The following is a 23754-nucleotide window of genomic DNA, read 5'->3' on the forward strand; positions in this document are numbered from 1 at the left end:
TTGCACGGAAGGCAGAGCAATTTGCATGTGATATTGCCCAGGCGAACAGGCGCACGGCGTATGAGGATGAGTGGGCTTTACTAAGCATGTTTTATCTACTAAGCATGTTTTATCTACCAATATAGCCTGATGTTGCTCGATTATCCAGTCAAGCTTAATAGCTTAATAGTGTTTCAGATTCTAATGAAGACTAATCCCTTCCTTACCGAACTTGTCTTGTAGAACTGTAATCTATACTTCACCCTGCGAAGCAATAAGTCCTTGTAATAAGTCAATTCCACTGACAAACAACAAAATTGTCTGGGAACCGCAGTACTCGTCTAAAGTGCCTTGCACAACCACCCTCCATCCTTATCTTTTGAATTGTGTTCTCTCAGTCCTAAACCATCAGCACTAGTCCAAATAAGATCTAGGCATAAGCATGATCTCTTGGCAGAGTCTGATGTTCTTTGGTTTTAGCTTTAAAATTACAACAGTAATTTACAGTATGTATTATAATTATATATTCTCTAGAATTTTCAGTAGTGCGCCGAAGCGTGTGCATATAATCTAAGCACTTCTTTAAATCCTCTCAGCTTTTATTCACAGAAAGCTATTAGTAGTGGCGAATAATCTGTTTTTATTTTATTGCTAACAAGCCTTTTTAGCCTGTTAACTATCCTTTTTTAAATATATACTAAAGCATATTAATGCATAAGAAAGTATAAATAATTTTATACTATTAACTTTAGGTGACAATACTGCTGAGTATATAAAATAAAAGATCCAGAAGTCTTGAAATATTACCTTAGAAAATATGTTTATATTAATATTATTAAGCTTTTATTCTTATTATTTTTACCGAAGATAATCCTACTTTTTTATTTTTTATTAACAGATAAAGTAGTGGTCCTTCTGTTTGTATTTATAAAAAGAAGTAGATTTATAATTACTACTCCAGACTTATATATACTATTCTTTAACTAGATATAATTCTGAACAGAAAAATATTACTGAAGTTGTAGAATCTGATTTTATATAATATTTGCAGTTCTCTCCAGAATATACTGCCGAAATAATCTATTAAACTGTAAAATAGATTCTATACGGCGGGTCCGACTGGATGATATATATCTCATTCTCTATAATATAAGAAAATAGATTTAGATTGATTTTAATACTTTATATATAGTAATAGAACGCAGCTTATTACAAAAATTATACAAACTTGCAATCTGTATTTTTTAAGACTAAGAAACGCCCAAATAAGTTTTAGTATTTTATAATTTTTTATCTATTATCACGCGATAGATATACCAGATAAGATAAAAACAATCTATATATATTAAATATGCTAATTCTATAAATATAAAAACTCAAAGATTTATTACAGATCAATTAAATTCTAATAATAAAAAAGATAATATTTTTAATTAAATCTGTACTAATATTAATCTCAGCTGTTACTATTTTAGTACTGTTTGTCTTAATATAAACCAAACCAGATATACTATTCCTATTATACTTAATTATTTGTTATATTTTGTTATTCTCTGGTTCAAATATGGTTTTTATTTTAAGAATACAGCTCTGATAACTTAAAGCACCAAAGGCAATATGAACCTTAATTTTATTTATCCCTATTTGGTTTGTCTTAATATAAACCAGATTAGGTATATCATCCAGTCAATTATTTGCTATACTCCGTTATTCTCTGGTTCAAATGTGGTTCCTGTCTTAATAGTACAGCTTTGATAACTTAAAGTGCTAGAAGCGATTTGAATCTTAATCTTACCTGTTCTAGTATTACTTATCTTGATATATACTAGATTATGCTGTAGACTATTAAGATTATAAGTTATAAGATAGATATTAGAGGTTTCTGGATAACAGGTAGTCGATATTCTAAGAATTTTTAACTAATAAAGGGCCTAATAAATTGCGCTTTCTTCTACAGACAGTTATTAATATAATTAAAATAATCGGAATACTATAATTGCTTTAGTTTTTTATACTCACAAATTCTATTCTGAATTATATAGAAAAAAATTTAATTAATAGTATTGCTTAATGCTTGCCAGATTTTAATATTATTTAAACATTCATTCTAATTATACTTATCTTTATATATAAAGACAATCTCTTAAGGTCAAATTCTAGCTTATCAATACGTTTTAAACAAGAAGATAGTTGAGTCTTTTCTAATAATATATAATAGCTAGAATTAGTTATATTATTGCTTTTATTATCGCCAGGGTTCTCTAAAATAATTATTAATTTAGAATTAGAATCCTACAGATTTAACTAATAGTTAAATAAGAACTTGAATCCTACAGTTTGAAGACTGCAGTCCAGATTATTATAAATTTATATACTGAAAAATAAGAGATATTATTGCAAAGCAAATTAATAAATATATTATAAAATTTATAATAAATAAGCAACAGTTTGCTTTAATATATTATAAGTTTGTAATTTTGGCCAGCTTTGGCGATATTTTAATACTACTAATACTATTAAACTTTGATTTTCTTAAAGCTTTTAAAGTTATATAATAAAATTATTATAGTACTATTAATATATCTACTTACCTTCCGATATCTCTTTCAAAAATAATATATTAAATATAAAATCTATTATAAATAGTATTAATTATCTATTAATATCTAATTCCAGTCTATCTATCTGAACATTTCCAAATAGTCTTTAATATAAGCTATTATTATTAGTTCCGATAAAAAATATATAATATGATTTATTAGCGGTTCGGTTTGCTTTATTAAAGCTTCCGAATTAATACTTTCTATTTCTACTATAATTATAAATAATTGCGCTTCTTCTATAGAGATAAGAATTTTAATATAGTAGTCTTAATAAATATTATATTAATAGAACACTGCAGGACTTAGATAAAGTCTTACTCTAATAATAGCTGATATTTTATATAATTATATTATATCTAAAAGTATAATTAATCAAATATAAAATACTATCTATTTATATATAAAATGTTTCATTACCGAATTAATCAACAAAACCAAATACAATTACTATATATAAGTAAAAGTTAGATTTAATAAGAATAAATTGAAAATATAAATAGATACGGTAATATATTATTATAACCTAAATCAGAATAAAAGCTTAAAAATTATTGAGTTGGTAATATATTCTATTTTTAATATATAATAAAAAGTAGTAATGAATTCTCCGCAGCTGAATATAATATAAATAGAAATACTATAAATTAAAAAATTATAATTATTGATTCTAAAAATTCAAATATACAGGATCTGAGCAGTAAGTAATAAGAAGATAATAGAAAGATTATCTAATAAATATATATCTAATATATAATCTATAGCTTTTAAATATTCGAAAGGTTTTCTATACAAGCTTACTTAAAATAATAATAAGTATAGTTTGCTTAATAATAAATAAACATTAACCAGCTACTAAAAGACGATCTTATAAATTAAAAAAACAGAACTATTCTATAATCTCTATAAGATTACTATTTATAGAATTTATTAAATAGATATAAAATCTTTTTTATTATATAAAATTCTTTTCAGATCTTATACTGCAATAGTTTGGTGGTCTAAAAAATAAAAAATAATAATTACGGAATAGATTTTAGATCTAAATCTATTTATCTTATTATTAAAATCAGCAGATAAGATTAAGATTTGGAGTAACTTTATTAACAACTGTTATATTAAAACTTAAAAATCTTTTTTTATAATATAAATTAAAAATTATCTTTTCCAGTAGTTGTATATATATTTGTTCTCTCTAAATTAATTATTACGATATTATCTTCTTTCGGTAAAAGTTAGATTATAAAATAAAAAAACTCTAATTTAAATATATTTAGATTTAAAAGTATTTTTTTACTAGTAATAGTAATAAAACTACCGATGAAGCGATCTTAGATATTTATTAATTAGATTAAATATATATTTTAGATAAATCAGACTAAAATCAACAGTATAGTAGTGACTGCAAACAGCCACCTTCTAAATTTATATTTTATCTAAATTTATATTATTAAAGGTTAAAAAAAGCTAAAAAGGCCTACATATAAGATAAATTATACTTTAATACTTTATCGATATTCTATTGTTATCTAAATATTATATATAGAAGTTGGGATGTGGAGCACTGCTGCTATATAAAGATTAGTACTAAAAATAAAAAGTTTATAGTAAAATACTAGCTTTTATATTTATCTTATAAATCCTAACTGTTTATAATATATAATAGATACTTACTATTTTTATTAATATCTTATACCAGAATGCCTTACACTTTACGGTAGTGTGATTAAGCCTGTTATAGACTTTTTAATACAGTTGCAAAAGGGTTCCTCTGGTGCTGTGGAGCGGGTTAGTAGAAGATAAGAAAATCTAATAAATAAATATCGGACAAAACAAAGAAAATAAGTTTTCTAAGACAATCAGCCCAATAAGAATTCAAGATATACTTTAAACCGCCTGTTTGATACTTAGTACGTTCAGCAGATTCTGCTATTGAAGATGTATCATTTGTTAAGTCGTAGATATACCACTGCTAATCCAGCCCACTCTACCAATAACCTCAAATCTACAGGAGTCTAGATCGATGCCAAGGTATGGGTTCACGGTTACATTACCAATGAGTTCATGACGATATATGGTGGCAATTTGACCAAGAGCTGGTATTATATTATATAATGTTGCCAGGAACCCAGAAGGCATAACAACCCCATTCAGAATCTTACTACCCAGCAAGATATTATGCTCGTTTCAAGTTATCCAGAGGTACTGCTGTCGAGACTATATAGAAATGGCGCAATCTCCGAGTCAGCTTGCCAGTTCGGGGGTTCGAAAGCTCAACGATCTGGTCACAACCCTTGAGAGTACTGCTGGCCTTCAGAAAAATACATACCCGATCGTTCTCGGTAATCCAATATTTACCTCTTATTGCACTGTGGCTGACAATTCCAATAGTCCCCGGGTTCACAGGCTTTGGCGAACCTCTCTTCGGTTCAATCAATTACTGGGGTGGATTCGAGGATCTTGCGTCGGAACTACAGATACATACTCGCATTCCAATAATTCTACCCCGTATAGGGCCTATATCAAGCAATTGGGAAAGGGCTTGTGAGTTTTACTGTCAACTCCATGCAATCCAACGAGCAGGGTATGTTTCTCAATACTGCTTCTATGATACAGCAATGATTCACTCTTTACAGCCCTCGAACTGGGTTTGATACACGGGGAGGATTTCCGGCAACTAATATTCAGGTTGACTACGGGAAATATATCAATCTTCCTCCCGGAATTTCGCGGTCAACAAAGCAAGCGGTTGTCCTGGGAGAAATTGACCCTGACTGGCAATGGAACGACAGCAATCCAGTTCATATGATCTGCCACTCACAGGGTGGAAATACTGTTCGCCTGCTTATAGAGCTGTTATCAGGCCGCCACGCGCGACGGCATCCATCTTACTTTGCCTCTGGAAATCAACAGGAATTGATCAAATCCGTAGTAACCCTAGGCACTCCTTACCTAGGTACAACCATCACTAGTGTTGTCTTTGATGTTAGTACCCATTCGCGAGTCCAAGAACATTGAATATCAATATTTCTGACGTCCTTTCCTAGCAAATTCTTCGCGATGTCCGAGTTGACGAGGTAATATCCCGACTTGTGGTATCTGCATCGCTCAACCCAACTCGATTCGTCGATCTCCAACTAGGTCAATGGGGGTTTACACCCAACCCAGGGGAGAGCTTCCTGGCTATGCATAATCGACTACAGCCTGCTATTTTCACCTGGTGGAATTCGAACCATAATGGAATCAGAGATAATGGAATTGACGGAATTACCAGGCTGAACCAGGATTTCGATCCACGAGTGTCTGAGAAAACCTATTACTTCACGATGTCCTTTGATGCTACGAGGCCCTTTCCCAAACTAAATCTAAGCCCCGGTTTTCTGGTGGATTTCCCAACGAATCCAATCTTCACTTTGGGTGGTTTCCTATATCCAGGGCCAGGGAATATAGTAGCGAGGGGCACCTCATTATTAGCCACTGGGGCCTATAAGATTTTTACATCCATTCCCGGAAGCCCTAGTGATGTTGAAATCGCAAGATGGGCCGTGGATACTTTCAACTACCACACTGGTAGGTTGGGCTACCAGTTCAGGATCCCGAGACCAGGACGACGAATCCCTCGTGACGACATGCTCCCCATCCTGGCTGTATTCTCTCTTGGAATGAGCGGAGTTAACGCCCCCTTTGGCCTTTCTGAGGAGAATGATGGTGTTGTTGATACTGCATCAATGCGCGGTCCTAAGGAAAATGAAATCAAGGACAGTACCAATTTCAATACCCTTGCTCTTGCCAGCAATCGGGGGGTGTACTGGCATCTTGGTGTGACGGAAGCTATAGATCATGCAGATCAGGTGGGAGTCTTTACCGCTGCGGCCACGGTTAGTACCCTAGTTTTATTTTTTTATCGAATATAATTTTGGGTCCTAACGGTGGCGGGATTTAGTACGCAGAAGTTCGGCAAATGTATCGGCGCCTAGGTGACCTTGTGTCTTTTCTTTCATGATTCTGTAGTCACTTAAAGTTGCTTCTTAATATAACTTGATTTCCGTAAATCGTGCATAGTTCGACATAGCATCCATTGTTGACTTCTAATTAAATATATCACCTACCGAGCCCTTGCTATATGCCCGTTTGCCTTGTATGCACGGTGGCTCGTTATGATGTATCTCGCGGGGAATAGTAGACAGCATGGCTATATGCGGCTGCAGTGTTTGGCTCAATTTGATGATATGAAATCAAGCAAACCCAGCTGATAGGTTTAGGAAAATAACAAGCAGGGCGTGGATTTTCTATCACCAAGGCCAGCATTGTGAGACAGGAGTAGCTTTCGTTGACAAGATATGAGAAGAATACCAGCACGTCCCTCGGCTGTTTCACTTGTGTACAACCAAAAGCTTTTTAAACCCTGTATTCATTGTTTTGGGGTACTGTAATATGAAGCTGTAATATTGGCATAAAGTAGAAGACGTGACAGAGCTTGCCAAGAGGCGTTATTTGCATGCTAATTGCATCCGTACTAGAGATTGGCCTAGGGTTTGGAAACAATTTTGAAGAGTTTGGGTGGGCAGGACGATTATACAAGGCACTATATGAAAGTACACTCATCCATCAAAACAAAGTCTATCAAGCACGAACCAAGACCAAACCCCCTCCTTAACCCAACCATAAACCCACCCCAAAATCAAACATTAAACTTCACCAAATTCTCCTCCGCAGCCTCCACCGCGGCCCGACGCACCGCATCCTCCCCAACCTCCCCAAAGATATCACTGCCCCACCTAGCCGGGAAATTAAACCTTTTCCCTTTTTCGAGCGCATCCAGTCTCCGCATCACCTCCTCCCCCAACCTTTGAACTTGAATATTCGCCCGAATCCTAGCAGGGGTGACACTCTTCGACAACACGACCGTCCCGCGCTGCACGCCCCAGCTCAGCAACACCGGCCCGGCATCCAACCCGACCTGCCCCGCCAGTTCCTGCACGACCGCATCGTCGACGGCGCGGGGCTCCCCACTCTGGTTATTGCCCAGCGGCGAGTACGCCTCCACCAGGATCCCTTTACTCTGGCAGTATTGCAACAGCTCAGGCTGCTGGAGGTACGGGTGCGCCTCGATCTGGTTCACGGCGGGTACGACCTCCACCTTGCCCAATAGGTCGTCGAGCCGCGCCGCCGTGAAGTTGGACACGCCGATCGCGCGGACCTTGCCTGTGGCGAGGAGCTTCTCCATCGCTTTGTAGGTGGTTACCGGGTCGGTGGGGGCGAGTTCGAACACGCCGGATTCATTGAGGGGGAACCATTTTGTGCTGGGTTTGAAGGCCCTATACTCCCCGCCCATTATATCGATTTGTTAGTGTGTGGGCTGCTGATTGCGGGAGGGGGGGGGGGGAGTGAGGAGGAGGTGAGGGGTTGAGGCCGGGGGACATACACAGGCCAATGCATCAGATACAGATCCAGATACTCGACGCCCAAGTCCTGCAGGGTCTTGTCGAGCGCGGGCTCGACGTCCTCGGGCGAGTGCTTGGTGTTCCACAGTTTGCCGGTGATGAAAATCTGGTCGCGCGGCACGCCGGCCTTGCGGATACCGGCGCCAACTTCCGTCTCGTTGCGGTAGATGGCGGCGCAGTCGATGTGGCGGTAGCCCTGGCGCAGGGCGATTTCGACGGCGTGCTCGACTTCCAGGGGCTTGGCTTGCCAGGTGCCGAAGCCGACGGCGGGGATGGCGGCCCCCGTGTTCAGGGTGAAGTGCGTGGGAAGGGACATGGTGACTGGTTGGGGAGAGGAAAAATGCTTGTTGGAGATGGAATTGACGTGGGGAAGGATGTCTTGCAATATAACTTTTTGGCTGGAGCTTCGAGTTCACAGAGGTACTGTACTAGGTATACTCACTCCGCAACCGCAAAGAGTAAGTGGGCGGCGGTCCACGGTCGGATTTCCGCCCCCGCAGCCCTAATTGCGACGGAAAAGCGCGCAGCGGAATTCATGGAACGCGGCGAGAGCGATCCATCCCACTCTCTGCTTCTCCCCCACTCCTCCCCGCTTTCATTTTCCAAGGTACAGCAGCCAGCCTTCGCTTTCATACTCAGTTCGGTTTCCACTGGGCAAGGACTTGGGTTTGCCACTCCACTATAGCAATTACGGTAGGTAGCTTTGAGATCAGAACAAGCATTGACATTGACATCGTAGTCTCTTCTAGGAAAACAGGTGTTGTCGTGTTCGGCCTATTTCGACCGACAGAAGCATATCATGACAGTTCAATCATACGCACGCTCCTCCAACCCAATAGAAATACCCCACTCAAACGAGACATGACCATTCTCCTAAGCCCATAAGAACAATCTGACCCTACAGCTAATAAGAGTACCGAAAGTACACATTCTCCTTATCCGTTGAATCAACCTGCTCCGCAGCATTATCCAACCGCACTCCCTCAGCAGCCACGACCGCATCCCTACGCTTGTTGAGCCACGCCATGTAAGCCGCAAAGACAAGTAGGAGGACAATCTCCACACAGTACGCCACCAGCATCGTCACAATGCCCGACGTATACGCCGGTGCCTCAGTACCCTTGAAGCTAAACGGACCCACAATGTTGCCCACGCAGTACGCGATAAAAAAAACGGCGTTGACTGTCGACCGCTTCGTTGCGCCCGCCGTGTTGGCCGTGATGAGCGACATGATCATCGCGAACGAGGCGGTGTATGTACTCGTCAACTAGATAGCATTTAGCATTTTTCTGGCGGTATGGAATGACAGTACAATAGCTCACCCAATAACACACCAGCAACGCCATGAAGTGCGTCCTGGATATCGTATGCAGTCCCACAGCCCCTGCCACGGCCGGACACACGTAGAGACAAGCCACGAGGCAGCGTTTCTGGCCGGGCAGCCAGCGCTGCAGGTACATCGCGGAGACGTTGGAGACGAGAATGACCATCCCGTACGGGATCTGAAAGAGGGTGGTCACGAGGTTCGAGTACCCGAATCCCTCGATGATCAGGCTACCGAAGTTGCTGGCGGCCCCGTTCACGACCTGGGTGCACACACCGCAGAGAAAGAACAGCCATGTCTTGGGGTCAGTCAGTGCTTCCCAGATCTGATACCGCTTGATCTCGTGCACAGGCTCCCCCGAATGGGCGGGACCAAGGCGCCTGACGACAACCTCCCTTTCTTCTTCGCTCAGCCACGAACTAAGGAGAGACGGGTGAGCGTGAAGAAAACCCGTGCATCGGTGCAAAACAGACTCACGCATTATACGGCCCGTCTGCCAGCGTGAACATCATGAAGGCTCCCCATCCCACCGAGACTGCGCCAAGAATGATAAACTGGTACTGCCAGGACGCGAGAGAACCGTGGATATGCCCAATCAGGAACGCTAACAGACCACCAAAGGAATTGGCAACGCCCAGAAAGGTCGACCACCACCCGATCCTAATGGGTTGCTCTTCGATCGTATACCAAGTAGCTGTGATCAGAAGGTAGGCCGGAGTGGAGCACGATTCCAAGCCTCCTAGCAGGAACCGCAGGGCCAAAAAGCTCTGGAACCCATGGCATGCTGCGAGAGCCATTGTAATCCCACCCCAAATGATCATATTCGCTGCGAGCCATTTCGGCACTGAAAGCTTCTGCATCACCAGACTCGATGGATATTCGAACTGTAGGTTTGCATCATGTCAGCAACCCAGCCATATGCCTAGGCAGAAACTTGAGATGATTTATATACCGCTAAGTATCCGAAATAGAACATACTTGCTATCATGTTTCAAGTCAGTATGGATGAAGTGGCTGAAGAGGAGATCAACTTCACCTAGCCAGCTATACTCATCTCCCTTCAGGTGCAGATCTTCTTTCAACCCGAAGACAGCTGCGTATCCCAGCATGGCCTTGTCTATGTACGTGATCAGGTAAGTGATGCAAATGAAGGGAATCACGAAGCAATCGATCTTCCGCACCACCCTCCCCCGTGCTACTGGGTCGATGGAGTCGGGGCCTCGATGCTCTTTTGATACATCCAGTTTGTCCTTCTGGGTAGATGGATTGGCAATATCCTCGACATGGTCTGCAAGGCTCTTGGACATGGTGCCCGACTATTTTCAGCGTCAGTTTGAGTGGCAGATTGAAAAGAAAAGGGCAGTTGGTAAGATTCCTGCGTATAGTACAACCCCATCGACCAGACTGACTAGAGCATAGGACGCTTGAGACTCCAAGCAACCCAAGTGCTGCTCTTGGATATGACGCACGGATCCTACCGTCACTCTCCCCCATGGGGCAAGCTCCCCGTGGGGCTACGGTCGAAGCTCACGCCCATGCGGAAATGGAGTCACTTGAGCGACTACTGACGGGTCGAAGCGTAGTGTGGTGCATTGGAGAAAATCCGTGGTACTTGGAAGGCCTGTCAGCTCCGCAAGCTTAGCCTGAAGTCTAACCTGATCCGAGCTTTCAAACTCGGGGAGCATTCCCGCTTGGAGAAGAACCCGACGCGCCGGATACGTGTCGGAAACTCCGCGGAAAATGTGCGGAGATGGAGGGGGAAGTGGGCGGGGCCATATCTGATCCGGTCTTCGGTGCCGACCTTGCCTCTGTGCGCTCATGACAGGACTCTCTAGCTCAGATCGGCAGATATGATGGCATTCAGATAGATGATGTCCATCACACATGGGGTGTGATACGTGTGCCATTGACTTGGGTCTAAGCATATCTTCTTGCTCATATGGGGTGCAATACATTGCGCAGTCTCAAAACTTGTTGGCAGTGACATATCCGCCGAACTAAGGATGAACTCCACTAGATTTAAACTTTCGTATTGAATGATGACCAGCGGAGAGCGGAGATGGACAAACCCCAGATGCCAATGCCTCGCGTCTGGGGTTCCCCCACGCATGCGCCGCTAGACGAGTTGCGAGTCCCGCATTTCCCCGGTTTGTTGTCTGATGCGGGACTCATCAGAACCGGGGTAAATGTGTCCCTATACTACCCCAGACAAGGTATATAAGCCCTAGTCCAGTGAAACGATTCTGTGTAGATGCCCTTCTGCTGTGACCAAGGCCGGCATTTCTTTCTGTGTATATATTCCCTTCATCAATTGACCCCTACTACTTGTGTCCATTTCTCTCGCATAATTCTTTGCATTCCCAGTCATTCCACTTGGTTTGTGGAGTCAAGAACTTCCGTGCCTTCCTGAACCAGCAACATGGCGGATGTCGACAAAGCATCATCATTCCATGTAGAATCGACCACAAAACCGTACGATGACCGGGTCTCGGAGTCCTTCGAAGGACTATCGGACGAAGAGACTCAGGCATTAGAGAAGAAATGTGCGATTGCCCCATTGACTTCCTTCTCATGCTGGAGGCTGGACAAGCTAATACCCGCACAGTGGTTCGAAAGATCGATCTCCACCTGGTCTCATCGCTATTCCTTTTATTCATCTTCAACATCCTCGATCGGTCGAACATTGCCAATGCTCGTCTCGGGGGAATGCAGGAGGACCTCCATCTGTCGGATACCCAGTATCAGACAGCAGTGGCCATCATGGTAAGTCGCACTTGAATGTGTCCACATGGCATATTAGTATGCTCACGAAATGCTCGCCATAGTTCGTCGGGTATCTGCTGGGTCAGGTCCCGAGTAACATTCTCCTCACCCGCCTGCAGCCCTCGCGGTACATTCCGACGGCCATTTTCATCTGGGGCGGCATCTCGCTCTGCACAGCCGCCACCAAGAGCTTTGCCGGGATCATGTGTGTGCGAGTCTTTCTCGGGTTCGCCGAATCGCCTTTCTTCGCCGGAGCATTGTAGGTATCCTGTCCATGACAAATTTGCTGTAGTGTGGCTGACCCCTCTGTATAGACTTCTGATTAGTTCCTGGTACAAGCCGTCGGAAATCGCCGTGCGGGTGGCTTTGGTGTATTGCGGAAACACGGTGGCCAACGGGTTTGGCGGCCTGCTTGCCGCGGGTATCATGGATGGGCTGAATGGAAAAGGCGGTCTCGCTGGCTGGAGGTGAGTGATTGTCCGCTTGCCTCTAAGACGAAGCGAGGATCTGTCATACGACGATACTGATCAAAGCAAAATAGATGGCTCTTCATCATCGAAGGCGCCGGCACGATGGTAGCAGGTCTACTGGCGGTGGTGCTTCTGCCCGACTTCCCGCGCTCGGGACAGCGCAAGTGGCTGAACGAGCAGGAGCAGCGGTTCGCCGAATGGCGCCTGGCGCGCGCGGCCAACGATGAGGTCGATGAGAACGGGTCCGTCAAGGAGGGCTTGAGAGATGCACTCACCGACCCGAAGGCATGGATGCTGATCTCCATCCAAATCTGCCAACTCACCTCCCAAAGCTGGACTTACTTCTTCCCCGTACGCCAAGGTCCAACTCCCCAAAATTATCAGACTCTAACGGATTGCTACAGACCATCGTCAAAACCCTCGGGTTCAACAGCACAATCACCCTCCTCATCACGGCCCCCGTGTACGTCTTCGGGTTCTTCACAGCGCTGGGAAACTCGTTGATCGCGAACCACACCAACCACCGCGCGATCCTGATCATCTGGCCCCTGTGCGTGGACATCGTGGGCAACATCATGGTCATCTCGTCGCGCGCCATGGCGGTGCGGTACGTCGGGATGTTCCTGATGTGCGCCGGGTCGTTCTCGGCGTTCAACGTCGTGCAGGCGTGGATCGCGAGTACGATCCCCCGCACGCGGACCAAGCGCGCCATCGTGTATGCGCTGGTGAACTTGTTCGGCAACTCGTCCAACATCTACGGCTCCTACTTCTTCCCCAGCTCCGACGGGCCTCAGTATCGGTCTGGTGGGATCACGCTCTCGTCCTTTGCCGCGGCGGGGATTGTGTTGACGTCGTTGTTGGCCGTCTACCTCCATCTCCTCAATGAAAGGGCCAAGGAGGCGGAGGAGCGGGATGGTCAACAGCGCTATCGGTATATCTGGTAGATAGCGAGATGAAACTGGGGAAAAGTGAATCCCTTTGCCATGAGTATTATGAATTCCTTTTTTTTTGTGAAGTATCCCAAGAAGTGATAACATACGAATGCTGCCTCTTATCTGCCTTCATTGTGTAATGAGCACGCGCTCTCTTCATTTCATGTGGAATCGAACACACTAGACCCTGCGCCAAAGGCGGACTCACTTCGAATGATCGTCCTATCATAACATCGATCCGCATCAGTGGAGTTTGGTCGATGGCTTCTCCGCCTTATCTTAGTTATAGTTATAGGCGACTCGACCCCAAGTGACAAGCGGTTATCCGAGCACCGGCGGGTGTCGGCCCGCATGAAGTCGGAGGTGTGCATGCATTATCGCCGAAAGGCTTGCTTCCTAGTAGCTGAGGACATCTCTCTCGAGCCCAGCAGAAGGCTAGGAACAGCAGAGTTTTCTCTGAAGCACAGAGCATCCAAATCAAAAGATCGACAAAGGTGCGCGCAGCTTGTCCCGGGTGCTTATGAGTATCAGCTGTGCTCTTTCCATCCAACTGTCAAATACGCGATCAGTGTACAGCACGTCCAGTGCAGTATATGCTTTACCGACAGCCGACTTCTGAATCGTACCCATCAGCAGTAAGATCTGAAGCAGGAACGAGATCATGTAGCAAAAACCATCGTCAAATCTTCAAACTCCCGAGTCAGTTGGATCGCTGCAACCGGAGCCGAAGTAAGTACGGGTCACGGGTCGCCTTCGAATCTCCCAAATCAGGCATAACCAGATTCCCCCGGGGGGACTATGAACCGAGCATAATTAGTCATCCCCTGCATTAACTAGTCAGTTAGGCTCATGATCATCACTCATGCCACGATTTGCCTGAGCCTCAATCCATCACAGAGCAACAAACCAGACGGAAGATTAACTACACGAGACATCGCTAAGGAACCGATACCCGCCACTCATCGTAATCAAATTACTTATTACCACCCTCCAATAACAGATACAAGCCCCACCGGAACTCCAGCACATGAGTGTAATCTTTTCCCGCGCGGCAAGTTAACATCGCACCGTAGCCGAGCAGATTAACCTGAAAGTGTTGGAAGAAACCTCTAGTTATCTACCATATCACTTAAGGAAATTGTCCATCCGGCATCGAGAACAAACCCGACCCGAAACATCAGCACGCTGGATATTCTCGGCGGACCCCAAAACCCAAGCCCGCATATCCCCGACTCGACGATTCACCACCCACCCCTCTTTCGCTTCGGGACTCGCTCGGGGAATGTGCCATGCCACCGTGGACCACCACCGGATTGGGAAGCCAAGTCAATCAGTCGGGTCGGCAGGAGATCCGCTGAAGGTTGCCTAGCACTGCAAGTGCCATACCAACACACTACACTACGGTTAATCTATCGTATCGTACAATCGTAATCAGTATAACGAACGAAACAGACGTTCGTAATTGTTAGGCTGCAACCAAAACAGTTACTGCAAAGCACAAATACTGAGGTGATGATTCAAGTCAAATGGATACTTGATTCATGGCCCCGGAATTGAGTTTCTGGGCTGCGACGCTCCGTCCTGTTGGGTTGAAGTGACGGGAATTCTCCTCGTGGGCATGGGGTTCAACTGACGGAATGGGGAAAAGAAACTTTATGCAACGGGCGGAACGGGCGGTCTGTGTATGTGTGAGTGTGACACTGACCGCTCCCGGTTGTACAGTGCTGTGCATCACGTCATGACTTTCTTTGTTGAAGATATTTTCTAAAGAAGAAAAAAAAGTCTAAGAAACTCTAGGTATCCCAATTACCCAATAGTAGGGAGTTAAAGTGACATGGAGTTATTAAAGAGAAAAAAAAAAGATACCGTTCATTGATGCATGCCTTGCATATTGCATCTTCATCATATGAGAAAAATCAATCGCAATCTAAATAATAACATGACATAAAAATCACTCGAGACAAAGAATCGGTCTGCTTTCTGGTTCTTTAACTGCCCAAGACAAGCGACAACGATGGATATCAGTAGTCCAAACCCGTAAAGCCGTGACAATATGGTGGTAGGTGGTGTGGGGGAAAGATGAAAAAATGTCTAACATCAATGTACTTGATCAATCGAACATGATGTATGAGAAAATGGGGAATGAGAAGATAAAGAAAGAACCCAGCCCAGATGCCAGGTTCCTTATTTTTGATTGGTAGGCGTCCCGTTTACTCAACAGCGGAGGCGTTCTCGCTGTGGAGGATAGGGTTGACCTTGGGGTTCCACTTGAACTTGAACTCCTGGCCCAATTCCTTGCGGACGGCGGCCTTGACAGCCTCGAGCACGTTGGGGAAGACACCGAAGTTGGCCGGGTTGTTGTCGTCGTTGTCACCGCCCTGGAAGACACCGGTGCGGACCAAACAGGTGTTCCAGCCGTGCATGTTACCACCGCAGATGTCGGAGGCCGGGTTGTCACCGACCATGTAGATGTTCTCGGGCAGCTTGTTCTCGTTGTGGATCTCCTCCATCCACGACTTGAGAACCTCATCGGCGTAGGTGTAGGTGGCGCGCTCGGGCTTACCGTAGACAACACGCTCGAGGTCGACACCAGTGAGAGCCTTGTACTGGGCCTCGATGGAGATACGGAAAAGACCCTGGGTGAGACGGGGGGGACCCTTGTGGTCGGTGGGCATGAGCAAGTCACCCTGCGAGAAGTAGATGGGGATGCGGGAAGCGACAGGGTCCTTGGCGCGGGTCAGGAGCTTTCCATCCTCGGCCAACAAGAGATCCATGATGAGCTGCATGTCGGTCTGGTAGTCGCGAGAGTCGGCAAAGACCAGGATAGCGTCGAACTTGACCTGGGAGAAGTCGCGGGGCTTGGCCTCGGCCTTCTCCTCCTCGGAAAGGGTGCTCCAGGGAGAGACGGTGGGGTCCCAGGCCTGGATATCCTTGGGGTGGATGACGTTCTTGAAGCCGTAGTTCTCGGCGACCTCACGGATCTTCTGACCCTCACCACCGAGAACCAGGACAGTCTCGTAGTACTCAGCCAATGCCTGCATTGGGGTGTGGGACTGGATGAACTGGTCGGTGGAGATGGGGCAGTCGAGGACCTCGGTGAGCTGCGCGCAGCGCGCCTCCTCGGTCTTACCACCACCGTTGGTCAGGAGGATGTAGGGAATCTTGATGCCCAGCTCGTTGTCGCCGTTCAGCATCTTGAGGGCCTCCTTGGCCTGGGGGATGGCGTGGTTACCGTGAGCCAAGACACCGTCAATGTCGAAGGCGAAGGCCATGTTCTTGGCGGCGGCGACCTTCTCCTTGGACATGTCCTGGACCTGGGAGGCCAGGATATCCCGGGAGACATCTCTCGTGACAACGGAGGACAACCGCGAGACACGGGGAGATCTGGGGATAGGAAGGGAGGTGCCGAAGGAGTTGCGAGAGGCACGACGGTCCCGGGAAGAGGGAGCAAAGCTCAGGTTGTGCATGAACTGAGCAGCATCACTGATGGAGCTGCGGGTAGCGGGGACCTCGACGGTGTTGCCGGAGAGATCACCGGGAATGGGGAGGGAACCGCGAGACTCGCGGTGGGTAGGGGCAGGAGCAGTAGGGTCAACCCCTTCAGCGTCTTCGATGCGAGGCATAATGATGGATGAGTTTTTTGACTGGTTTAGAGGCGGAGGAGTTGAGTTTCGAGGTTGAAGAGCAGAGCACCACCGGGGAGACTGAGGAGGGAGAGAGAGAGTTTAAAGCGTACACCGGAGAGGTGATGGAATGATGATAAGAGACGGGGGAGATGATATCACTCCTATTATAAGATGAAAACCAGGGAATGAACCGAAGAGCTCTTCACCTGGAAGGAAGTGGTAGTGATGGAAGAAGAAGATGAGAAGGATAGAAGGATGACGGAAGGAGAGATGAAAAAGAGGAGGGCAGAGCTGGGATCATATATAACAAGCTTTGAAGAGCGATCATTGAACTAGAAATGGGGGGATGGTTCTGATGGATGGTTCAACACATTACTGAAGGTGTTACTGCTGGGATGGTACGGCGTACTGCAGCCGATACGTAGGAGGAATGATAGTGGAGTCGATGGTGGTGGTGGTGGTGATGGGTGCATGTGGCTGCTGTTGCTGCTGCTGCTGCTACTGCGGGTTTACTGCCCTCCATCCGCCATCCGCAGTTGCTCGAATCCACAATCCGGGCTCCACCGGGGCGTATCATCATCCCTAGGAATTATCGTCATCACTCCCACATGAATGGTGATTAGTGGTGATAGGGAGGAGCGGGGCCAGCGGAGTCGATAGGGAATCGACCATTGGTGAACACAGCAGTGGAGTCTTGGAAAGATCCATGGTAATCTTTCCACCCAAATACCACCCGGACCCTGTTCGGTACCATACCGCCCAGCGTGTCATCCCCCCTGACAGGCAAGAAATCAGAAGTACCGAGTCGTAAAAGGAGGTACGATACGGTATCAGAATGAGGGATTTTGCTCCACCCTCATCACCGACACATCTGCAAGTCTGCAACAAGTCTGCAGTTCTTTTAAGGCTATCACTGACCATCATTGCCATCACCACCACAACCACCACTACCACCACCACCACCACACCACCTTCGACGGGCGGGGCGGAACAGGGCTATCCTGTGGCATCACCGCCAATAACTAATTTCCACTGCAGGACGAACCCCCTAGATGCCTTAGACTAGTTCAGCAAAAAGGGGGGGCAGAGGATCCTCTTTTCCGACCGGCATGAAGCCACAATGCATGGCCAGTGGACAGGAGGGGGTAGAACGGACCCAGCAGGTGTCTTGGATTGGGGAAAATTGGGTCAAGGTCAATACCTTCAGCCATGGGTGAGTCTGAGATCGGTGGAGCCGATGACGATCGAGCGGGCAGTAGCGGGTCTTAAAACGCTCGCGCCGTTTCGCTCTCAATTGTGAGCCGGTGATGTCATGGGTTTTTGGTTTGGGATTGGCCTGAAAATACACAGTGGGGAGGAGGGGGGGCAGGAGGAAGACGAGGAAGAGGAGGAAGAGATGGGGAGCCCGAGGGTTTCATGACGGGTTTTCCTGCAATGCCGTCATGTTGCCGGTTGAAGCTCGCTCCGGGAAACTAGAGAAGATAGGAAGAGCTTCGGTGGAGGAGCTACCTACCTACTCATACTACCCATCTAAGCTTGCTATGAATCTACTGCTATGAGCTCACAATGCCATTGCCCTCGATCCTCAATGCTAGAATCTTCAGAAATCTCCATCGAACAATGTAGAACTCATCTGGACTCAGTAGAACAGCTCAGAAAAAAGGTTAATGTCATAGTTGAGAGCCAATTGCGAGGTGACAACCACGCCTCGCAGCATCATCCATCACCACCACTACCACCACTACCACAACCCCTCTTTAAACGCCCTCCCCCACTTCCATCCTTCCTGTTCTACTCACCACAGAACACCACCATTATTTGTACCTTTCTCCCACAACCCCCAACTGAAGCCGGTTCTTCTTCCTTTCCCTCCCATTAACTTTCCTCCCAATAACACCAACCCCCCCACATCCACCACAAACCATCATCATGTCTTCCGGCAAAACTTTCACTCTCAGCAACGGCGTCAAGATCCCCGCCGTGGGTTTCGGTACCTTCGCCAGCGAGGGATCCAAGGGTGAGACCTACGACGCCGTCACTGCCGCCCTCAACATCGGCTACCGTCACCTCGACTGCGCCTGGTTCTACCTGAACGAGGACGAGGTTGGCCAGGCGGTCAAGGACTTCCTCAAGAAGAACCCCTCCGTCAAGCGCGAGGACATCTTCATCTGCACCAAGGTCTGGAACCACCTGCACCGCCCCGAGGATGTCGAGTGGTCGGTCAACAACTCCCTGGAGAAGCTCCAGCTCGACTACATTGACCTGTTCCTGGTTCACTGGCCCATTGCCGCCGAGAAGGAGACTCAGGAGAAGCCCAAGATCGGCCCTGATGGAAAGGTACGACCCCATCCCTTCATCCCTGGCATCGCGAACAAACAACATCCCAGCTAACCAACCCTTCCAGTACGTCATCCTCAAGGACCTGACTGAGAACCCCGAGCCCACCTGGCGGGCGATGGAGAAGATCTACAAGGAGGGCAAGGTCAAGGCGATCGGAGTTTCCAACTGGACCATCGAGGGTCTCGAGAAGCTGCTCAAGTACGCCGAGGTCAAGCCTCACGTCAACCAGATTGAGATCCACCCCTTCCTGCCCAACGAGGAGCTGGTCAAGTACTGCTTCGACCACGACATCCTGCCCGAGGCTTACTCGCCCCTGGGCTCGCAGAACCAGGTCCCCACGACGGGCGAGCGCGTCAGCGAGAACAAGACCCTGAACGAGATCGCCCAGAAGGGCAACAACACGCTGGCGCAGGTGCTGATCGCCTGGGGTAACCGCCGCGGCTACGTCGTCCTGCCCAAGAGCTCCAACCCCGCCCGCATCGAGTCCAACTTCAAGAGCATCGAGCTGTCCGAGGAGGACTTCGAGGCGGTCAACGCGGTCGCCAAGGGCCGTCATTTCCGCTTCGTCAACATGAAGGATACCTTCGGTTACGACGTGTGGCCCGAGGAGACGGCCAAGAACCTGTCTGCTTAAGCGTTTTCCTGGAATGGAAGAAGAGACCAAGCGTTAATGATTTATGCGGGACATAAAAAAAATGACGGAATGAGAGAATCTTCTTATCAGCTAGACGATACAGAATTATGACCCTTCAACATTTTTGGACCAAAATCTAATTATTGTAAACCGTACAGAGTAAACCATTGTCTCCATAATCAGCCCAGCAAGACAACGCAACAGCCCCCAAATCATCAAACCTCCCAAGGTTGTAACGAATTAGTCAAGACAACTAACCCCCTGCCCTCCCCTCCCCTGCCCCCCCAAGAGAACCCACGAAAACTAAAACCTCACCATCCGCCAATAACCTTGAACACGAGTTGCAACCTAAAGTCCACACAGAGTACGGCCATACGGAGTACAGGAACAGTAATGCAATGCGACATCCGACACATGCACACCAAACCAAAAAGCTCGAGCTCGGAGGACAGTCCTCCATGCAGAAGGGGGGAAAAAAAACTAACCTCTGCGGGATGACGTCGGTTTACTGTCAATCACCGACCACAAAAAAAAAAAGGTTGCGAACTTGTGTAACAGTAACTTAGTACCTTACCGGGATTTGATTATTACTCGTACAACTACGGAGTAGTAACTAGTAAGGTTGTGAAGAAAATCTTGCTTGGGTGGTGCTTGGTGGTTCAAGCCTTTGTCGAGTTTTCTTTTACTTTTATGTACAGTGGTTGTTGTAGCATGGAAAGCAAAGTCGCAACGCAACAGCACCAGCACCGCGCACCAGCAAGCAACAGCAACAGCAACGTCAACGTCAACACCCGATCGAGGGGGTATGAGCCCCTCACTAAACCCAACCCAGCCTAGCACATCGACCTCCCAGAACCGGACCTAGAGTTCAGGTAGTTTACCGGAAAATCCCGGGCAAGCAACTGAACTCCCGGCCCGGTGGACAAATCCGGCAAAGCCCTAACCAGTGACCAACCACCGAGCCTCTGCTTTCAGCTTAGCACTGCTGGCACTGCAAAAGTGGATCCCCGCCGCCCTGCGCCAGGTGCGGCAGCCCTAACCCTACCAATTTTCCCTTGGGGGGGGGGGGGATTTGGTGGCTTGCAGTTCGGCATTCCAATTAGACCTAAACCAGGGGAACAACCCATAAAAGGGGGGGCAGGGAAATTAGCGACGTGGAAGATGTACATTGATTGGAATGAATTATTTCTGGCAAGGTGGGCGTTTGGATTAGAATTTGTAGAGTGAGGCAGGCAGGCAGGCATTTGTGAGGCATTAATGCTACAAATTTCCAGAACATCCAGTAAACAAGTGGGGAGGAGGGGGTTGCTTTGCTTTTGATTCGTCGGGGGTTTGATGGATATCTATCGGGGAATTTCAAGGTACACCATTTAATGCTTTGTGTTGAATGTTTATTGCACTTTTGATTTAGTTGTCTGCGTGTTTGCTTGCTACACCGTCAAACCCACCAGAAGTCGGAGTATGGCGAAGGATGCCTGCAAATGGTCCAGTTTCGTCATCTTTCCGCTGATTGTAGCCATCGATATAGCCCATTTCATAGGACGATGATGGAGACCCAAAAACACGGTCAACATGGGCGGTGTTGTTCCTAACCCAAAAGTCTCCATACATTATCTCCATCGAACGAACCAAAGGAACAGAAACCGACCAACCGGGTTCTCCGAGTTCCGACACAATATCTCAATTTCAACAACCATCATCCTGCAGATGAGTTCCCACATTGTAGGCAACCGGTTCTTTCTCTACTGGCCACCAAGTCCTAGTCTACCAATCAAGACAGAATTAATCTCCCGTACCCTTGATGATAATCACAAAATATCAAACTAGTTTTGCACCCAAGTCTCAACTGAACTAATACGACTACTTGCAATACCCATTCCGTGTACATTACAGAGATGGTTCCAAGCGAGGGGAGCGGGCAGGTGAAAGAGAGAAATAAAAACTGGAGATCCTGTTTTCGTTGCGCGATTATTATGGTCTTGCTGGAGCCTCCAGATGTATTTTGTATTTTTCTTTTTTGCTCGGCAGTTGCGGTAAATTCCTTTTATCAGGGTTGGTTGTTTCTCTGCTATCGTTTATTCGTAACGTTGCTATGCTTGATGTTTATGTCAATCTTGCTGGATATAGTCATAGGCCATTGTCCAATGCGAACGAAAAAACCCATCCTAAGTAGAGTATATGCTTCCTTACCTGGCAAATAGACTCTACCGGGTCACAGTACTCCCCTCCCATTGACCAAACGCCTTGGATATCGTAGCGATCTCTCTCTCTCTCTCTCTCTCTCTCTCTCTCTCTCTCTCTCTCCAGGTTCTTTTGCAAATCTCAAGCAGAGAGCTGCATGCACGTAGCCTTACAATCCAGCCCCCTTGCTTCGTGGCTTGACGGGGGTCTTGACAAACCGCATCAAGACCGTTGCAAAGAAAACAAAAGTTGGACATCTCATTAAAGTTAAGGTGTGCTGTAGTCTGTAGCCTGTAGATCGCTAGCTTTCGCGGAGGTTCTGACTCATGTTGGAAACGCAAATCAGGACCAAGGCAATTGTACATACTACAGTGCATGCATTGTATGTCTGGAAAGGGTTGCAGTAGCCGTGCAGGGGATTGTATCATCGTGCAGGGTGTATCGCGTGTGGATGTTCTTCTTTCTGATATCGGTCTGAGAGGCTCTGTTGAGCTTGGTCGGGTAGAGGGTGAGTGGAGGATTCGCCGTTTACTCTTCGGCCCATTCTAGTCAAGTATAGTCTGATACCGTTTGTCTAGTCGCGTACGTATTCAATGAGATACATGCTATCATTCTTATCAGTAAGCGTGTCTCCATGGTAAGAGAACTCCATTACATCCTGACTGCCCTACTTTGACCTATAGAGGCAGTTCTTTGTCCAGCGTGCTGGGTGCGCTCTACTTTTTATCCCTTCGTTCCTTCTTCTCCCACTTTCTTCGTTTCTTATGAAAGGGCAATAGGGGTGTTTCTTCTGCTCAGCTCAGAGAAGTGGATGATTTGCTCCTAGCAGGTTTCATATAAGGACTACTACACCCACAAGTAACACAGAAGAAGACGATCCCTGGTTGGAGATCTCTCCAGCCTAGTTCCTAGATGTTGTTTCATCCCTGTGGCACTTCGTAGTACATATTTACAAATACATATACCAGTTTTGATTCCTAAGCTATACCAAGCCCATCGAACAACATTCAACGAGATAACAATGTAGACAGGCAGACAACCATGAAGAGCAAGATTATTTTTGGTCTCTGATATAAGCGAGGGCCAACTCACGCCCTCTGTCTTAGTAGCCGTATGTACTATGCTATAGTAGCTAGGTAGGTGATAAGATCATGTAAAGGTCAAGTCAATTAACAAAACTATAAGTTGTGTATACCAGTGTAAGCGTAAGTTGAACACGGTCTGCTACTTAGTCCTTGGGTAAAGTTGGAAAGGAATCCTAGCAGATGATATACCTTGCTACCACTGAAAAGTATGGATCGGATTCCTAAAGTAAATAATTCTTGATGGCCGTTCAGTGTTGATGCGGGTCTGTCATCAGCACAGTACTTGCTATGTCGACGGCAATTTATATTAAGCGGAACCCCCCCACGAACATCTGAAGGGCAAGACGTGCGGTTTTGCGAATGAAAAGAGATCAGA

The 23754-nt window shown here is 46.3% G+C and overlaps 6 protein-coding genes across 6 annotated transcripts; 3 read left to right on the plus strand and 3 right to left on the minus strand.

The window, feature by feature from the left end:
- Positions 1-4806: 4806 nt before the first annotated feature.
- ASPACDRAFT_64772 (uncharacterized protein) lies at positions 4807-6671 on the plus strand (the record flags this gene model as incomplete). The annotated part of the gene is made up of 5 exons (XM_020204036.1): positions 4807-4921; positions 4971-5163; positions 5216-5564; positions 5627-6457; positions 6642-6671. 5 exons carry the CDS (start codon positions 4807-4809, stop codon positions 6669-6671), a joined length of 1518 nt encoding a protein of 505 aa, XP_020051177.1.
- Positions 6672-7260: 589 nt separating this feature from the next.
- Positions 7261-8339, minus strand: ASPACDRAFT_48286 (uncharacterized protein; the record flags this gene model as incomplete). The annotated part of the gene is made up of 2 exons (XM_020202100.1): positions 7261-7897; positions 8005-8339. The coding sequence occupies 2 exons, from the start codon at positions 8337-8339 to the stop codon at positions 7261-7263; spliced, it is 972 nt and encodes a 323-aa protein (XP_020051178.1).
- Positions 8340-8697: 358 nt separating this feature from the next.
- ASPACDRAFT_127705 (uncharacterized protein) lies at positions 8698-10427 on the minus strand. Its single transcript, XM_020197052.1, has 6 exons — positions 10384-10427; positions 10300-10328; positions 9825-10231; positions 9346-9766; positions 8773-9290; positions 8698-8716 (listed from the first exon to the last, which is right to left on the minus strand). Exons 3-5 carry the CDS (start codon positions 10142-10144, stop codon positions 8928-8930), a joined length of 1104 nt encoding a protein of 367 aa, XP_020051179.1. The 5' UTR covers positions 10145-10231; positions 10300-10328; positions 10384-10427; the 3' UTR covers positions 8698-8716; positions 8773-8927.
- A 1339-nt stretch (positions 10428-11766) lies between these two features.
- On the plus strand, positions 11767-13524 carry ASPACDRAFT_55481 (uncharacterized protein; the record flags this gene model as incomplete). The annotated part of the gene is made up of 6 exons (XM_020203003.1): positions 11767-11890; positions 11953-12110; positions 12173-12369; positions 12425-12577; positions 12652-12931; positions 12985-13524. 6 exons carry the CDS (start codon positions 11767-11769, stop codon positions 13522-13524), a joined length of 1452 nt encoding a protein of 483 aa, XP_020051180.1.
- A 1791-nt stretch (positions 13525-15315) lies between these two features.
- Positions 15316-17385, minus strand: ASPACDRAFT_82287 (phosphatidyl synthase). Its single transcript, XM_020206065.1, has one exon. The coding sequence runs from the start codon at positions 17133-17135 to the stop codon at positions 15723-15725; it is 1413 nt and encodes a 470-aa protein (XP_020051181.1). The 5' UTR covers positions 17136-17385; the 3' UTR covers positions 15316-15722.
- Positions 17386-18907: 1522 nt separating this feature from the next.
- On the plus strand, positions 18908-20250 carry gldB (putative glycerol dehydrogenase (GldB)). Its single transcript, XM_020206066.1, has 2 exons — positions 18908-19475; positions 19543-20250. Exons 1-2 carry the CDS (start codon positions 19068-19070, stop codon positions 20110-20112), a joined length of 978 nt encoding a protein of 325 aa, XP_020051182.1. The 5' UTR covers positions 18908-19067; the 3' UTR covers positions 20113-20250.
- The last annotated feature ends 3504 nt before the right edge of the window (positions 20251-23754 follow it).

The sequence above is a fragment of the Aspergillus aculeatus genome (assembly GCF_001890905.1).
Source record: "Aspergillus aculeatus ATCC 16872 unplaced genomic scaffold ASPACscaffold_23, whole genome shotgun sequence".
Classification (NCBI taxonomy): domain Eukaryota; kingdom Fungi; phylum Ascomycota; class Eurotiomycetes; order Eurotiales; family Aspergillaceae; genus Aspergillus; species Aspergillus aculeatus.

Bases quoted from the DNA above. Each gene is read 5' to 3' on its own strand.
- ASPACDRAFT_127705 (XM_020197052.1), bottom strand. From the start codon at position 10,144: ATGGCTCTCGCAGCATGCCATGGGTTCCAGAGCTTTTTGGCCCTGCGG. The intron at 9,767-9,824 runs GTGAGTCTGTTT...GTCTCTCCTTAG, and splicing joins GCAGACGGGCCGTATAATGC to TTCGTGGCTGAGCGAAGAAG. The intron at 9,291-9,345 runs GTGAGCTATTGT...AATGCTATCTAG, and splicing joins CGTTGCTGGTGTGTTATTGG to TTGACGAGTACATACACCGC.
- ASPACDRAFT_82287 (XM_020206065.1), bottom strand. From the start codon at position 17,135: ATGCCTCGCATCGAAGACGCTGAAGGGGTTGACCCTACTGCTCCTGCC.
- gldB (XM_020206066.1), top strand. From the start codon at position 19,068: ATGTCTTCCGGCAAAACTTTCACTCTCAGCAACGGCGTCAAGATCCCC. The intron at 19,476-19,542 runs GTACGACCCCAT...CAACCCTTCCAG, and splicing joins AGATCGGCCCTGATGGAAAG to TACGTCATCCTCAAGGACCT.